At 37.1% G+C, this 19256-nt stretch overlaps 1 protein-coding gene across 2 annotated transcripts in view; it reads right to left on the bottom strand.

Moving 5' to 3' along the window:
• Positions 1 to 19256, bottom strand: part of cyc (basic helix-loop-helix ARNT-like protein cyc) — a 201646-nt gene that overhangs the window by 110450 nt on the left and 71940 nt on the right. For both annotated transcript variants that reach the window (XM_089089333.1, XM_089089332.1), the window contains exons 3-4: positions 12959 to 13072; positions 5602 to 5685 (exon numbers count right to left, since the gene is read on the bottom strand). In XM_089089333.1, the coding sequence (XP_088945459.1) occupies positions 5602 to 5685; positions 12959 to 13072 (198 nt within the window). The remainder of the gene's footprint in view (positions 1 to 5601; positions 5686 to 12958; positions 13073 to 19256) is intronic.

The following is a 19256-nucleotide window of genomic DNA, read 5'->3' as shown; positions in this document are numbered from 1 at the left end:
TATGTACGAATAAAGTGACAATTGCAGGTCTCACAGAAACCCGTCTTACTGGGAGTGGAGAAGGGCGAATAGGCGATAATCATTCGTTAGTCTGGTCTGGAGGGAGCATGAGAAGAAATGATGTTGGTCTCGCGCTAAACGGCCCTGCAAGAAAGGCCTTACTCTTGCACGAAGCTGTATCGGACAGAATAATGAAGGCCCGCTTTGGGCACAAGCATGGCAAGATGACAATTTTCGTATGCTATGCCTCGACCAACGATTCTGACGACGTAACCAAGGAAGAGTTCTACTCTGCTCTGTGTAGATGTCTTTCAACAGTGTCTCCCCACGATGTCACTGTTCTTCTCGGTGACTTCATTGCTACAGTGCGAGATGATATGGGTGTTTGGCGTGGCACAATTGGACCTGTAACCCCCGACCCACTTAACGATAACGGCCTTCGCCTACTCAAACTGTGCCGATCCCATGAACTTGTGATCGCAAACACCTACTTTCAACGTAAGACTCCACCAGTACACGTGGTGTAGTAACGACGGTCGCACAAAGAAGATGATTGACTACGTCATTATTTCTAAACGCTGGAGATCATCGCTGAAGAACTGAAGAACTTACAGATCAGCAGAGCTCGGAAATGCAGATCACAGGCTTGTGTGTGCTGCTTCGCCTCCATGCACAGCGATCGGAAAGAAAACCAGTAGCAGCGGATATTGGGAAACTAAAGGAGCCAGATACTCGCCAGAAGTATAGTGTTGAGATATCAAATCGCTTTGAGCTCCTTGGCACACTCAACAGCAGCGAAGACGCCTGGAAGTATTTTAAATCGCAGACCAGCGAAGCTGCACAGCTGGTGCTTGGCAAGCGAAGTTTCCTGAAGAAATTGTGGCTAACTGACAAAACACTGCAGGTCATAGAGCAAAGGGGGAGGGCAAGACTTCTTGGGGACATGGCCACCTATCGAAGGCTCAATGGAGCGCGGAACAGACTTATTCACCGAGACCGAACTCAGTTTGTTGCAAGGAAGGCCGATGAATTAGAACTAGCAGCAAAAACGAAAGACATGGGTAGCCTGTTTAAGCACCACCGTGATCTTACAGAAAATAAAACACCAGCATTGAGACCCGTCCAACCCAGGGATAGGACACATTTTTCTGATAAGGGTTCTTGTCTTGAGCGGTGGAAGGATCACTTCTGCTCAATGCTGAGCAACACTAGCCCGACTATGCCTCCTACTGGGGATAGTCCCAGCCAACCTGGAAGTCCAAAACCCGAACCAGATCCTCCTCCAGACGAGCTTTTCAGCCCATCAGAAATTGGGAATGCAGTAAAAAGGCTCAGGAACAATAAAGCTGCCGGTATATGTGGCCTGAGTTCGGAACTGCTAAAATATGCAGGCCCTGTTATGCTCCTGTTTCTTCACACCCTGTTCTCTACAATCTGGCAAACCGAGATAATTCCCGAAGATTGGCGGATGGGTGTCATTATCCCTTTGTGTAAGAGGAAAGGCTCTTGAAGCGACTGCTCGAACTACCGTGGAATAACCCTACTGTCTGTCCCAGGAAAACTCTTCTCAATAGTCCTGCTAGATCGATGTCGAAATATCAGTCGTAAAATCCAGTGACCGGAGCAAGCTGGTTTCTTGTCGGACCGTTCAACCATCGAGCAGATTTTTACGATCCGACAAATCATAGAAAAAGCCACGGAGTTCCGCCACAAAGCTTTTATTACCTTCGTCGACTTCCGTGCCGCGTTCGATTCAGTGGACCGAGAAGCTCTTTGGCGGATTCTAGAATCGACAGGCCTCCCTGAGAAATACTGCAGACTTTTCAAAGCTCTACACCATGGGACGGAGAGTTTTGTTCAAGGGAACGGCCGGTGCAGCCCGTTCTTCCAAATCACGACAGGAGTGCGCCAAGGATGTGCAGTGGCCCCAGAGCTCTTCAATGTCATCATAGACTACGTAATGACAAGAACTACTTCACGTCTCAGCTTTGGACTCGAGTTTGGAGATTGTTTCATTACAGATGCTGATTTTGCCGATGACTTGGCCATTCTGGCGGACTCCATGGAGCAGTTGCTGGAAGCGCTTCGAATCCTACGAGAAGAGGCTGCAAAAGTAGGACTGCCGATAAACTGGACTAAAACGAAAATTATGGCCATAGACCCATTATCCCCTGCTGCCAATCCTTCAGTTAGCCTGGATAGCACCACTAGTATCGAAGTTGTCCAAAGGTTCACCTACCTCGGCTCTATAATTTCTTCAGATAGCTCGCTTCTTTCTCAACTACAAGCGAGAATATCCAAAGTGTCTTCTGCCATGGACAGACTGAAACGTCACCTCTGGCGAAAACCAAACGTCAGTCGTACAACGAAGCTGCGGATTTTTCAACGCCCTCGTCGGCTCTGTTATGCTCTATGGAGCTGAAACGTGGCAAGCTTCAGCCGCATCCCTCAAGGCAATTGATGTCTTTCAGTCGAAGAGCCTGAGGAGGATCGAAGGTCCACGATGGCTCGACTTCGTCAGCAATGAGAAGCTGCTGCAGCTCACCAAGCAGTCTCGGTTTTCGACCCAAGCAGCCGAGCGAACATTACAATGGTTCGGACACCTACTTCGAATGCCTCCACACATACCTGCGAAAACGATCCACGACTTCGACCCTGTCAAAGCCGGTTGGAAGCGACCTCGCGGCTGACCAAAAAGACGATGGTCTGATAGCCTGTCCGAGTTCCTGACGATGGCAAATATCAGGTTGAGCGATGTGCAAACGCTTGCCATGGACCGAAGTGGATGGAGGAGGCAGACGTCACTCTCTACGCCGAGCAGCGCCCGGCGGGAGACATAAGTCAAGTCAAGTCAAACAAAGAAAATCTAACTCATTTAATTTTTCCACTAAAAAATAACAAATTTGCTATACCTGCCCCTCTGTATAAGACTTCCTGGTTCAAGGACTTACGCAAGGGAGGGGATCAGGACCTGCCCCCTCTCGAAATTCTAAATTGTCTTGAATTCTGAGACATTCCTTATTAAATTATCAAATAAAATTTGTTCTTTATCATTACACCTACTCCGAGTTTTTTCATTATCCCCCCCCCCTCATGTCCGAAAAATCCTGTGTTTGTGCCCGTCCGGGTTAAAACTGTGCATATCAGTTAGCCTAAAAGATTAAATCGAAGGACGGAGTAAGAAGGCGTATTTTTAAGGGACAGGAATCCGCCCTAAATCCACTCACTTAGTTCGCAAATATGCGTCGAATTGTTTTCCTTTCAATGCAATTGCTTAAGATTTCTCCGAAAGCACAGATCAGTTAAAAAAAACAACATATTTGGCATATCCTGACTGAAATCATAACAAATTTCAGAAGACAGAGTAAAGGCCCATTCACAATGAAGCTTTACTAATGCTGGGATTCATCTAGCGCAAATTTGAGTGCTAGTTTGGAAGAAAAGGAAGATAAGTCTGCAAACTAAGATTAGACTATTGGAAGCTACAGTGATGACAGTGGTCAAACATGGTTCTGAAGCATGGATGCTCCGAAAAACGGACGAAGATTTGCTAGATTTTTCCAGATAAATTGCCTACGGATTGTTTTTGGTACCCGGCTGACTGACCGTATTTAAACATTAGGCTGTACGAAAAGTGTGGTTCAATATCGCTTAGTAGGGCTATATTGAGAGAAAGGTTGAAATGGCTAGGCCACGTTCTGCGGATAAAAGATGACAGATTGCTGAAGATTGTCCTTTGCGGCCAACGGTCTAGAGCTTAACAGAAAGAAGGTAGTCCGCCGTTGGGGTGGGAGGATGTCGTAAAGAAAGATTTTAAGGGAAATGGGAGCTTCTTGGGATGGTGTAAAGAGGGAGGCTTTGAATAGGTTAGAATGGAGGAGGAGCGTGCGTATCTGTGTTGGCTTCTGGTGGCTTGGTGCTGCGGTGATTTGTTAGTAGTAGTAGTAATTTGAGCCAATCAGAATTTTTCATAACATTTTTCAGCCAATTAGAAAATTCTATATAAAATCTGATTGGTTCAAACTAGCATTAACTAAATCTCATGATTAGCAAAATTTCAGTGTGAATTAAGAGGGTATATTTTCAGATGACAAGAATCACCCACAGATTGAGTCTATAAATTATCACTTTTTGGAATCCATAGTTCAAAAAGTTTAATGTCTATTATCACTTTACATCGAAAAAATGTTTTCCTGGCATTTTAACAAAAGATAATACTTTCCAATCGGAATTCAAAAATTTTGAGAAGTAAATTTTTCCCCTGTTTGGTTTTCAATTAGTAGCAGGTCATTTATTCTTTTGGCAATTATGTTGCCACGAGTGGCAGCAGAATATATAATTATATCTATTATATCTATATTATATTATATCTAATATAATTATATCTATAATTTAAAGACCCAAAAAAGAGCTGATTCCTAATTTGTGACTCTTTCACAAAAAGGAACCAGTAGTACCTCAAAATATTGATGAAAATCTACTACTACAACTACTAATAACTCACTGCATCACCAAGCCACCTGAGGCCAACAGTTACACACGCTCCTCCTCTATCCCAATCTATTCAAAGCCTTTCTGTTTACACCCTCCCAAAAAGCTCCCATTTCCCTTAAATTTTTCTTTATGACACCCTCCCACCCCAACCACGGACGACCTGCTTTCCGGTTAGCTCTAGACGGTTGGCCAAAAAGGACAATCTTTGGCAATTTGTTATCCTTCATCCAAAGAGCGTGCCCAAGCCATCTCAGCCTTTCTCTCCTTATAGGCTAGAAAGCAGGATAGACGAAAATCAATAAACGGTATAACAAAAATGAGGAAATAGTTTATTGAATTAAAATATGATTTTAATTTTATACATATATAGACATGTATATGTATATACGTTACATTTATGCGGTTACGGTCCTTTCGATGCATAACCAAGGAAAAGGAGAGCCAGGATAAAGAAGGAAAAGACGTTTGAATTTACTTTACTTACTCACAGCTTTCTAACACAGGACGATTAGCTGCAGATATGTTCCGTCCCTGCAGATTACGATATTACGCGCGTACCTTTAACTAAGGGGAGCAGGATTTCAGAAACATTTTTCGTAATACTGCTGCAAATATTACTTGTATTACAAGTGTTACAAGTAATACTTCTACAATAATTCTATATAATAAAAACATTTTTTTTATGATATAGGCCAACACAGACTGGGAAATTGAATCATTAGTGGGAAGCTTATCACTAATGGGAAGTCTCTGCAGATTTTTATTTATAAACCCAGAAAGGAAAATGGATACTGGTGCTACTACTATAAATAACTCATTTGAGGCCAACAGAGGCCACCTGAGGCCAATATAGCTGCACATACTCATCCTCTTCGAAGCTTCTCTCTGTAACCATCTCCCATGAAGTTCCAATTTCTTTTAAATCCTTTCCTATGACCTCTCCACACCCCGTTCGAGGATGAATTGCTTTGTGTTTGGCCCCGTATTAATGGTCAAAAAGCACAAAATTTGGTAATTTGTAACCCTTCATCCATAAAACCTGGCCCCCAACTGGAATAGTCAACAAGTTACTTTTCTGAGTTAGTTTGCTTAAAACTTATATATTACCTGTTACCCTTTTTACGTTCAGGATCGTTAGTCGGAGACATGCTTTCAGAGCCAAGTAACATGCCATCATCTTCGCTGTCAAAACTGTAAAAAGAAAGCTTTTTTATTTGAGAATTCATGCAATAGATTTCTGGTAATCATATAAACTTGTTTGTGAAAAAGCCAAGGCTGTATCCAAAAGAGGGGGAGGGGGGTTTAAACCCCTTCCCCTCCCCCCGAAATGCTAAACAATTTTTTATGTTTTTTTTGTGTAGCCCCCCCCCCAATAATTTTTTGTGTAAAACAACCTCCGAAAAAGCCACAGATACGGCCCTGAAAAGAACCTATTCTATAGGCTCTTTTCTATATATAAACAAATATTATTATATACACTACTACTACTACTACTAACAACTCACCGCAGCACCAAGCCGCCTGAGGCCAACACAGCTACGCACGATCCTCCTCCACCCCAATCTATTCAAAGCCTCCCTTTTTCCACCCGCCCATGAAGTTCCCATTTCCTTTAAATCTTTCTTTATGACGTCCTCCCACCCCAGACGGGGACGACCTGCTTTCCGTTTATCCCTAGATGGTTGGCCGAAAAGAACAACCCTCGGCAATCTGTCATCCTTCATCCGTACAACGTGCCCTAACCACCTCAACCTTTCTTTCAATTAAATAAAAAAAACAAGTTTTTTAAACTGAAAGTAAGGAGCGACATTAAAACTTAAAACGAACAGAAATTATTCCGTATATGAAAGGGGCTGTCCCCTCCTCAACGCCTCGCTCTTTACGCTAAAGTTTGACTCTGTCTCACAACTTTATTTTTTAAAACAATAAAAACTTTGACTTTCTCACAACTCTATTTTTTAAAACAATAAAAAACTTTAGCGTAAAGAGCGAGGCGTTGAGGAGGGGACAGCCCTTTCATATACGGAATAATTTCTGTTCGTTTTAAGTTTTAATGTCGCTCCTTACTTTCAGTTTAAAAAACTTGTTTTTTTTATTTAATTTCTGATCGTTTTTTAGTTAATGCAGCTTTTATTTGCATAAAAATTTTACTTTTCTTTTGCTAAATGGATGTCTTTACAAATTAACTTACGTAACTAACTTCTATATTCGTATATTTTTCTTCTGGCAAAAAATACAAAGTTGCAGATTTTTGCAGATATGAGCTTGAAACCTATGTAATAGGGTTTTCTGATACGCTGAATCTGACGGTGTGATTTTCATTAAAATTCTTTCACTTGTAGGGGATGTTTCCCCCTCTTTAAAAAATCAGGTGAGTTTTCTGAGGCTCGTAGCCTTTGATGAGTAATACTAAACTTAATAAAATTTATATATTTAGGATCATCATTATAAGCCCATTCTTTTGATACATTTAATGACATAAAAATTCCGTTTTTAAAAGTTTCGATTACTATTGAGCCGTATCGCTTGTTTTTTTATTGTTTTTTTTTTTTATTACGTATATGTTATTACGTATATTAAGGGGTTCTACCCTAAGTAAAAAAAAACCAATTTAATTTAAAAGTAAAAAAAAAATTTTATTAAAAAAAACCTGAAAAAAAAAGGTCGGTTAAATATAATATATATCTATTTTGAAAGCACTAAAAAAAAATGTAGCGTAAAGAGCGAGGTATTGACTTGGGGAGAACCCCCTCACATACGTTATAATTTCTGTTCGTTTTAAGTTCTAATATTCCTTCTTACATTTCAGTTGAAAAAACTTGTTTTTTTATTTAACTTCTGATCGTTTCTTAAATAATGCTTGGAAATCCGGCGCCCCCTTCATAGAAATGTCCCTTACCCCAAAGAAACATCCTCCACGGAAATATTCTCCAGAGTAATCCCCTCCTCTAGCCCCCCCTCCAGAAAAAATCCTTCCTGAAAATGGTTGTATACTTCCCAATAACCAATAAATAATGCTGGCAAGTCTGGCGCCCCCTTCATGGCAATTTCCCTTCCTCCATGAAAACTTCCTTCATGGAAAGATCCTTCCATATAGCCCCCGCCCCTCTCCTTCCCCCACCTACCAGAAAAAATATCCTCTGAAAAAGTCTGTATAATTACCAAAAACCAAAACTATATGTTAAAATTGAGTAAAGTTAATAACTTTAAGCCCTCCCCCTGGGGACTTTGGGGGATTAAGTCATCCTAAAAGACATATTTATCATATTTCTGACCATGTTGAACAAAATGGCTATCTCAAAATTTTGATCGGGTGACTTTGGGGAAAAAATGAGCGTGGGAGGGGGACTAGTTGACCTCCATTTTTTTTTGTCACTTAAAAAGGGCACTATAACTTTTAATTTCCGTTCCAATGAGCCTTCCCACGATATTATATGACCACTGGGTCGATACGATCACCCCAGGGTAAAAAAAAAAAAAAAACAAACAAACAAAAAAACACGCATCCGTGATCTTTCTTCTGGCAAAAAATGCAAAATTCCACATTTTTCTAGATAGGAGCTTGAAACCTCTACAGTAGGGTTCTCGGATACGCTGAATATGATGGTGTGATTTTCATTAAGGTTCTATATATTTTAGGGGGTCTTTCTCCATTTTTTCGAAAATCAGCCAAATTTTCTCAGGCGCGTAACTTTTGATGGGTAGCACTAAACTTGATGAAAGTTACATGTTTGAAATCAGCATTGAAATCTGATTCTTTTGATATATCTATTGGTATCAAAAACCCGTTTTCTAGAGTTTCGGTTACCATTGAGCCGGGTCGCTCCTTACTTACAGTTCGTTACCACGAACTGTTTGATATAGCCCTAGAGAGCGGTATTGAACCACATTTTTCGTATAGCCTATTGTTTGAAATATGGTCAGTCAGCCGGGTACCCAGAACAATCCTTAAACAATTTCTCTGGAAAACATGTAGGTAATCTTCATCCGCTTTTCGGAGCGTCCATGCTTCAGAGCCATATTTGACCATTGTCACCACTGTAGCTTCTAATATTCTAATCTTGATTTGCAGACTTATCTTCCTATTCTTCCAAACTTTTTTTTACTATGAAAAAATACCCTGAGCCTTGGCTATTCTACTTTTAACATCTTCACTGCTCCCACCATCTTTATCAATAATACTACCAAGGTAAGTGAAGTTGTCCACCTGATCAATCTTTTCATTACCCAAATTCACCTTTTCATCTTCACTTATTCCTAGCCTTAGTGACTTAGTCTTCCTAACATTAATTTTCAAACCAATTCTAGCACCCTGAACTCGCAAAACCTCTAAAACTTCATTTATTTTGCTCACACTTTCATCTAGGATGCTTAAATCATCAGCATAATCCAAGTCCAGGAGACTTTTTCCTCCCCATTTGATTCCGCTATCAGTTTATTGACAAGCCTTAATAAGGTAGGCTTCCAAATAAATCCTATAGGAAAGAATGTAGATTTCATAGACCATAAATATATATTAAAAAAGAAGCTATTTCTGATGAATATGTACTTGTTTACTAAATGATAATGATTAAGGCGCAAAGTTCTAGAAATTGAAAAAACACTTCCAAAATTAATATTATATATATATATATATATATATATATATATATATATATATATATATATATATATATATATATATATATATACATATATATATATATATATATATATATATATATATATATATATATATATATATATATATATATATATATATATATATATATATATATATATATATATATATATATATATATATATATATATATATATATATATATATATATATATATATATATATATATATATATACATATATTAAATATTCTAGTCTCTTTGTTCGGCTCAAGTATGCTAGAACGGCGTACCAAGCCTCTTTAATAAACCAGATAACATTAATATTAAAATATCAAAGTAAGAAAACTCTTATAATTTAAATTACATTTGAGTTCTTTCATTTCTAAAAAGTTTGCACTGGAAAAGATAATGATATAAAGTGTTTTCATCACCACAATCAGGAGTGGAACAATTACTAGAAGCTACTTGGAATACGCAAACAGAAATGTTTTCCAAATATACTGAAATCTTATAAATGCGACCCATGTAATACGGAAGTAAATAAAATGACCTTGAAAAAAGGCTTCTTAATAAGGCCTACTTTCACAAGCCTAATTTTGGGATAAAGAAGCCAAAGTGTAATAATGTTTACGGCTTTAGATATTTATGCTGACTGGATAATGTGTCTAACTGAATTATATTTCCTATATAATTCCTATATGATTATAGAAAATTATAATAAATATTATTATTATATTATTATAATAATAACAATATAATACATAAAATATATTAATTCAAATTATATAATTATGAAATAAGATAAAATAACATACATATAAATATATCAATAATACATAATATAGTTATATTATTTATTATATATATTAGGGAAAATATATATTATTATATATCCTGCATTAACTGTTTTTCTTTCTCGATCTTTAATGCAAGATATACTTTAAGAGCCAAGTAGCATCAAAGAATGTTTACGGTTAATGCTGACATAACAATGCGTGTAATTTAATTAAAGTCAAGTGATTGCGTAGCGTCTACCGACACAAATGATTGTCAATCAAAGGTAGGACCACGAATGGTCATCAAAATTAATAAGATGAAATTAACAATTACACACAAATCAAATCAAAATTAATAAGATGACTAAACTTCACTTTATCAGTTAGAAGACATGCAACACCAAGCATGTGAGCGAGTCAAAAATAAAAATGAAGAGCAAACACACGTGATTAGAAGAACAGCTGCGGTGTGTCAAAAATGAAAATGAAGATCAAAGACACACGCAGTTAGAAGAACAGCCGCGTCGTGTCAAGAACGAAAATGAAGAGCAAAGACACACGCGGTTAGAAGACATGGGGCACCGAATTAAATCAGACATTATACATCAATTCAATTTAAATAAGAAGTCTCCGGTAACTCAAAGAAAAAGAATATTTCAGTAGAAGGAGCCAGACCTCGATGCCCTTTCCCCCTCCGTATATCCCACATTAAAATACTCAATTACTTTAACTACCAGTTCATATTCAAAGCCATTTTGTTCTACCCCATAACAAAGAATTTTTCGCGCTGCTTCCAGCTTCACAATTTCTCAAAGGATCACCTATTCTTTTTTTTTTTTTTTTTTTTTTTTATATAGAAAGATCAGCGACAATTATCACATACTCTTTTTAATTATCCATTTTCATGGCTTGTCTTGACCAATGTCATAGGAAAAAGAACTATACTGAAAAAAGATTTAAGGAGGAGGGGCCAGACCTCGATGCTCCTCCCCCTCCGTATATCCCACATCAAGTTTCGTTCGCTACCAGTTCATATTCAAATCTATTTTGTTCTACTTCGTACCGAGGGTTTTTTCGCGCTACTTATAGCTTCACTATTATTCAAAGGACATCACCTATTCATTTTTTTTATTAATAGTAAGATCAGCGACACTTATCTGCTACTTTTTGTAATTATCCGTTTTCATGGCTTGTCATGACCAATGTTTTAGGAAAAAGAAAGATACTGAAACTCTTCTTGAACAAGTATGATGACCTTCTGAGAATAACCTCTTTTGGTTCTGAGATGTAATTATACGTACCAACTGATCTTCTGCATCCGCTCAGCAAGTATTTCTACCTGAAGTTCCATGATGAACATAATCAGCTACAAGCAACTCTCCTTGCTTAAACTCTTGCAATGATCTTAGCATTAACATCCTCATTTGAAGGTGATGTTTTCTCTGAAAGGGTTATCGCCATGATTCCCGCGTCAAAATCCTCCTCAAGCGATGGAGAGGATTTTACATAGCCATCGCCAGAAATTGATACCCTTATGGGTACTTGTCAGTTATCCCGACCACACTCAAGAAGCTGTATCCGTCTGATCTGTTTAAAACCAGTTTCTCTGTCTGCATTCGGAGATAATTAGCTTAATCTCAGTGATATAAACTACTATACAAGCATATTTTAATTAAATATTTAATATATAAAGTTGGTTAGGTTAAGTATTTAACATAATACGTTCTGGGCGGACTGTTTTCCATAATTCTCTGTTGTAGTTTCCATAATTTTGTTTCTATAATATTATATTTTCATAATACTTTGGTATATTTCATTATGATTAACCTAACTACCCTTCTTGAGTGTGGTCGGGATAACTGACGAGTACCTCCTAATGAAATCTTCTTATCTTGAATGATGCAGTTTTCCGAAATTTTCTTCCAGCTATTCCAGCTAAAAGCTAGTCTTTGTTACTAATGCTATGCCTCTGTTCTTGTATCCAGGCACTGGTGCAGCCTACATGAAACAACTTAATGATTGTTTGCCCTTCTAGAAGAGATGGATTTGTCAACAAAGTCGTGAATAGTTTCTGAAGCAGAATCATAATTTTCAATCTGTTTCGCTCTGTGACTAATCTTTAATATAGCGGAAAGGTGGATCTTTAATTTCATCCCTTTTTGTGAGCGATTGGTTGTGGAACAATTATGCATTTATAATTGTAAAAGTGTGTAAATTACACACTTAAAATACATGCTTGAAAAAAAACTATAATATCATACAGTTGATGCTATTTAGTCACTGTTTTTGTCAGTTTTAATATTTAACTCGTGCGCGTTCATATGCCTAGCACATATATATACTATCTTTAAAAACGAACAATAATTGTATTTTATATATTAATATATTTTTTCTCGAAAACGGCTCCATATTTTTTTCGGGAAAATTGGTATCTTCGGATATCCTCAAGCTTGCTTGCGTTACAGTAGTCATACAGAGCATGTGTCTTGGAAACAGCGTTATCGCCAAGAGGTGCCGTATTATCTAGTCCATCAAGTACATCAAGTCAATAGTGCGCTGCAAATCATCATTGTATAAATTGGTGAAATAATGAATAGCATTAAAGTGGGCCTACTGCAAGGATTCTGAGGAGGAAAACTAGTTGCTGACAGTATAAAAACGTGTTAAAAACAATTTTAATTGCAGACGAAACAAGAAAAAATTGAACTTGGCACCTTGAGGGCACCAAATACTATTTTTCAATTTTTCCCCTTTTTTTTGTCCTGGGGGCACCAAGTGAATTGCTCAAGATTTCCCAAGAAGCTGAATTGCTCAAATCAAATTGCAAGGGTATAAAAATCAGCCTTGCTCATAAAACTCTCTTTAAACCTTGAGGCCTTGAATTTATTGAACCCTTGTTCACAAAACATGTTCACAAGGCCCAGCAAGAATGGACTAAGCTCATTTAATAAACTTCGTTTTTCGGTTTTGGGGAAAAAACAAAAAAAAAAGAGCAAAATAAAAACAGCAAAAATGCAAAGCAAGTACACTCAACCATTTCAGGCCTTATAAATGGAGTTACATACCCAGTTAAATCTTCACTGATCACACTGGCCACAGATGAAGAAGCAGATAATAAACGGGAGTATTTCTTTTCACTGGGTCCAGCTTCGCCATACGAACTGCTTGGTATTTTACCCCTTAAAACAAAAATTAAATAACATTTTCTCAAAATTATGAAGGTGGCTCAGTATAAATGTAGCTTAAGAATAAGAAATAGAATTAGATGAGCACCGAAAAAAATGCAATATAGAGAGCAAACATAACAAAAATAAAAAGAAACAACATAAATAAGTCTGTAAAGGTCAAGTAAAACACGAAACAATCAACTATTCTGGATTATTATCATTGTGGGACTCACAAAAACTGAGTCAAGGATGAGGCAACAAATGCCCATCGTCTCTGCGTAAAAAGTAATAATAATAATAGCATCAATTGCCACTGGGCTATAGGCGCCCTCAAGAACGTAGTATTTTGAGAACAGATCTTGGCCTTTTCTTTTTTCCCTCTTTACAGAAGTACTTTTCTTGGCAGTATCAAGGAGTCCACCAGTGCCCCCCATCCCCATCCCTAAAAACCCACATGCCACCTTCAGACCAGCCTGTGCAGGCAATACACGTCCTTCAAAAGAGGGGAGTCTCCCACTATTCACCAGCCATCAGCGGCAAGTGGCATTTGATCCTCAGAACCGGTAATACCCACAAAACTTTTTTCACCCACCTTGGAAAAGCCACAGTCCTTTGAGGATGTGATCTTTTTTATATTAGGATTTTCTAGAAGGTCGCAGAAAATGACCATATTTTCCATCATCCCGATGGTAGAAAATGTAACTAAATTTAAAATAAGTATTAAATAATAATAAAAACCATATTGCTGTACAAGTTAATTACGATAAAAGAAATAAATAGTAATAATAAATAAAGAAAAATATCATACTCCGTTAAGAATAAAAGCAAAAAACATTCAGAAGACGAGCATGTTGATGTCAAAACCTAAGAAACACATGAAAAAGAACATATTGATATATAAGTGTTACAAAAATTTCTGGAAATGTATTCCAAAGATTAAAATATTATAATATTCTGAAAATATTCCGAAGACTTCTGGAACATAGGAAATAATTTGGGAACTTCTATTCAGAAAACCAGGATTTTCATGTAAAAATCAAAAGATTTTTGATCGGTTGAAGAACTAATACATATTAATATTATTACTGATATTAATACTCATATTAATACTGAGTCAAAAAAGGTTATGAAATCCTTCCATTTCAAAGTATAGTAATGCAGTATAATAAAAATACAGTTTTTTTAGTGGAGCCTGTAGAAATGCTCTCAATTATAGAGGTCTCAACTATAGAGAGACATTTTGAAGCGTCTGTGAATCTTTGGTGGCTGATCATGAATATAGACATTAAAAAAGTTTGGTTAAAAAATATCAAATTATCCAAAAATCAATAAATTTTATTCAAAGCTTGGCTCACAAACTTACTTAAATCCTCCAGTTCCAGCTAAGTTTCGATGTCAATGCTTTGAAAATAAGAAAAATAAACTTGGTCAAAATTTAACAATGAACAAAAACATTCGTTTTTTTTACCTCACAGGAAAGCAAAAAAACTGCTTAAAGCTGAAATTCAACTTTGAATTCCAGAGGTTGCTCAGTAGGTGAACATAGAAGATATAAAGAAGTATGAGGGATAATTAGAAGAGTCCATCACTAAAAATACATTGAGATACAAAATTTCAGGATACGATATTAAGTTAATCGGGTCCATGCCCAGATAGGGATAGATAGTAATGGAAGGACTGATAGTCTGGCAAAGTTGGGTATACTTAATGTTGAGCATCTGGTTTGTAGCTATAGCTCCGATATGCACATATCAAGGTTAGGAGATTATTACTACTACTACTACTAACAACTCACTGCAGCACCAAGCCGCCCAAGGTCAAGACAGTTCAGCACACTACTCTTCCATCCCAATCTATTAAAGTCTCCGTCTTTACAACCCCCAAAAAGTTCCTATTTCCTTTATTCTCTTATTATAGCCCTAGAAAGAAGGATTAAACCCCATTTTTTCACGGCTTACTGTTTAAGATATGGCCAGTCATTCGGGTTAGGAGATTATATTAGAAAAACTGCATTTAGTTAGTTGAACCGGCCAATGAAGGAATTTTATAATTTTAGGCTCCTCCCGCCAGACCTTTGGCACTCAGATAATAAACTGACAGTAATATTTTTAGAATTAGAACTGGACGTGCAAAGAAAAAGGCAATGCTGTTTAAGTATGTTTATTCCTTCTTACAGCATGTTCGCTTTATGGTTGATGCTATCAGACACATTATTGTAAGTGGAAAAAAGTAGAGAACGATAGAGCATGAACGATACTTGAGAATGAAATGTCTCAAAACATTTTGTGGTATTTACTCTAAAGAGTGGTCTTGGCTATGCAGGAGCACCTAGCTAAACCAGAAAAATATCTAATCATTTATTGGAGAATTTCATTAGAGTGACTAAGTTATATACGTTTCTTTAGTTTTAAATTTTGTTCGTTCCAAATACCCTTTTTTGTCCAAATACAGTCCTTCCATGCTCGTTTTTTCCTTCCGTAACCGACTCATCCGTAAGTCCGGCCGGTTGGAAGGCAGGGTTATCAGATGTCCTTCAGCTTGAATCAATGATCCTTTGATTCTCGTAAGCTGCTTAAGTAAGAGCTTTGTCAGAATTGCCATGATCGCTCAGATTGGCAAGAGACCTACCCCGCAGAGGTACAGCGTCTTTTTTGTGTCTTTCTCTTTTTTTCAAACTTTAGAATTAGTTCATTGTTATGCTTAAAAGACACAGCATAAATATTATATATTATAAATAATATTTATGCTATTAAAATTCAAATAATATTTATAAATATTATGATATTTATGCTGTGGTAAAGAAGACAATAAGGTTTCTTACAGGTTACGGTGCCTATATTTATCTCCTAGCCTAGGTTTAGAACGATTTATTGCTTTAGGAGAATTCGTCTCCTATTTTGATGAGACTAGTCGGCGGCATAAGAAAACCCCAGAATTTTTTAGCATAGATGAAAGCTACCAATTCAGTCTAACCTGAAGGATATCCCCCCTCCCCAGCAGGGCACCGAACGTAGCGGTTTAAAGTAGCGATTGTAGCGAATAAATAGCGAAAAAAATTTAAAAGAGCTTCCAAAAAGAGGTGTATTCTTCTCTCGGACGGCTTTCCCTAGTTTATAAGGATATAAATGTTTAACACAATCTTTATAGGTTGTTTTAAATAAGGAGTAGAGTGCAAACATCAGTAGTACAACCTCCCCTCGTTTACGGCACTAAACGTAGCGATTTAAAGTAGTGGTTGTAGTGAACAAATAGCGAAAAAAAGTCTAAAAGAGATACCAAAAAGAGGTTTATTTTTCTCTCGGACGGTTTTCCCCAGTTTATAAGGATATAACTGTTTGACACAATCTGAATAGGTTGTTTTAAATAGGAAGAAGAGTGTAAGCGTCAGTAGTACAACCTCTCCTCGTTTATGGCACCGAACGTACCGGTTTAAAGTAGCGGTTGTAGCGAATAAATAGCCAAAAATATCTAAAAGAGATTCCTAAAATGAGGTTTATTCTTCTCTCCGACGGTTTTCCCTAGTTTATAAGGATATAACTGTTTGACACAAACTGTATAGGTTGTTTTAAAAAGGGAGTAGAGTGCAAGCATCAGTAGTACAACCTCTCCTCGTCTATGGCACCGAATGTAGCGGTTTAAAGTAACGGTTGTAGAGAATTTCGAAAAAAATCTAAGAGATTCCAATAAAGAGGTTTATTCTTCTCTCGGACGGTTTTCCCTGGTTTATAAGGATAAAACTGTTTGACACAGTCTGTATAGGGTGTTTTAAATAGGGAGTAGAGTGTAAGCATCAGTAGTACAACCTCCCCTCGTTTATGACACCGAAAGTAGCGGTTTAGAGTATCGGTTGTAGCGAATAAATAGCGAAATAAAACTAAAAGAGATCTCTAAGAGATTTATTCTTCTCTCGGACGGTTTTTCCTATTTTATAAGGATATAACTGTTTGACACAATCTGTATAGGTTGTTTTAAACAGGGAGTAGAGTGCAAGCATCAGTAGTACAACCTCTCCTCGTCTATGGCACCGAATGTAGCGGTTTAAAGCAACGGTTGAAGCGAATAAATAGCGAAAAAAATCTAAGAGATTCCAATAAAGAGGTTTATTCTTCTCTCGGATGGTTTTCCCTGGTTTATAAGGATAAAACTGCTTGACACAATCTGTATAGGGTGTTTTAAATAGGGAGTAGAGTGTAAGCATCAATAGTACAACCTCCCCTCGTTTATGACACCGAAAGTAGCGGTTTAGAGTATCGGTTGAAGCGAATAAATAGCGAAATAAACCTAAAAGAGATCTATAAGAGATTTATTCTTCTCTCGGACGGTTTTTCCTATTTTATAAGGATATAACTGTTTGACACAATCTGTATAGGTTGTTTTAAACAGGGAGTAGAGTGCAAGCATCAGTAGTACAACCTCTCCTCGTCTATGGCACCGAATGTAGCGGTTTAAAGTAACGGTTGAAGCGAATAAATAGCGAAAAAAATCTAAGAGATTCCAATAAATAGGTTTATTCTTCTCTCGGATGGTTTTCCCTGGTTTATAAGGATAAAACTGCTTCACACAATCTGTATAGGGTGTTTTAAATAGGGAGTAGAGTGTAAGCATCAGTAGTACAACCTCCCCTCGTTTATGACACCGAAAGTAGCGGTTAAGAGTATCGGTTGTAGCGAATAAATAGCGAAATAAATCTAAGAGATTCCAATAAAGAGGTTTATTCTTCTCTCGGACGGTTTTCCCTGGTTTATAAGGATAAAACTGTTTGACACAGTCTGTATAGGGTGTTTTAAATAGGGAGTAGAGTGTAAGCATCAGTAGTACAACCTCCCCTCGTTTATGACACCGAAAGTAGCGGTTTAGAGTATCGGTTGTAGCGAATAAATAGCGAAATAAACCTAAAAGAGATCTCTAAGAGATTTATTCTTCTCTCGGACGGTTTTTCCTATTTTATAAGGATATAACTGTTTGACACAATCTGTATAGGTTGTTTTAAACAGGGAGTAGAGTGCAAGCATCAGTAGTACAACCTCTCCTCGTCTATGGCACCGAATGTAGCGATTTAAAGTAACGGTTGAAGCGAATAAATAGCGAAAAAAATCTAAGAGATTCCAATAAAGAGGTTTATTCTTCTCTCGGATGGTTTTCCCTGGTTTATAAGGATAAAACTGCTTGACACAATCTGTATAGGGTGTTTTAAATAGGGAGTAGAGTGTAAGCATCAATAGTACAACCTCCCCTCGTTTATGACACCGAAAGTAGCGGTTTAGAGTATCGGTTGAAGCGAATAAATAGCGAAATAAACCTAAAAGAGATCTCTAAGAGATTTATTCTTCTCTCGGACGGTTTTTCCTATTTTATAAGGATATAACTGTTTGACACAATCTGTATAGGTTGTTTTAAACAGGGAGTAGAGTGCAAGCATCAGTAGTACAACCTCTCCTCGTCTATGGCACCGAATGTAGCGGTTTAAAGTAACGGTTGAAGCGAATAAATAGCGAAAAAAATCTAAGAGATTCCAATAAATAGGTTTATTCTTCTCTCGGATGGTTTTCCCTGGTTTATAAGGATAAAACTGCTTCACACAATCTGTATAGGGTGTTTTAAATAGGGAGTAGAGTGTAAGCATCAGTAGTACAACCTCCCCTCGTTTATGACACCGAAAGTAGCGGTTAAGAGTATCGGTTGTAGCGAATAAATAGCGAAATAAATCTAAGAGATTCCAATAAAGAGGTTTATTCTTCTCTCGGACGGTTTTCCCTGGTTTATAAGGATATAACTGTTTGACACAGTCTGTATAGGGTGTTTTAAATAGGGAGTAGAGTGTAAGCATCAATAGTACAACCTCCCCCCGTTTATGACACCGAAAGTAGCGGTTTAGAGTATCGGTTGTAGCGAATAAATCGGTTGTAGCTAAGAGGTTTATTCTTCTCTCGGACGGTTTTTCCCATATTATAAGGATATAACTGTTTGACACAATCTGTATAGGTTGTTTTAAATGGGGAGTAGAGAGTAAGCATCAGTAGTACAACCTCCCCTCGTTTACTGTCTATATTGGTGTACTTTCTTATTTATTTTTCTTATTACCATTTTAGGATATATATATATATATATATATATATATATATATATATATATATATATATATATATATATATATATATATATATATATATATATATATATATATATATATATATAT

Source organism: Artemia sp. Qi Xiang Cuo, chromosome 5 (genome assembly GCF_049724085.1).
Source record: "Artemia sp. Qi Xiang Cuo chromosome 5, ASM4972408v1, whole genome shotgun sequence".
NCBI classification, from domain to species: Eukaryota; Metazoa; Arthropoda; class Branchiopoda; order Anostraca; family Artemiidae; genus Artemia; species Artemia sp. Qi Xiang Cuo.
This window is presented reverse-complemented; position numbering and strand designations above follow the sequence as displayed.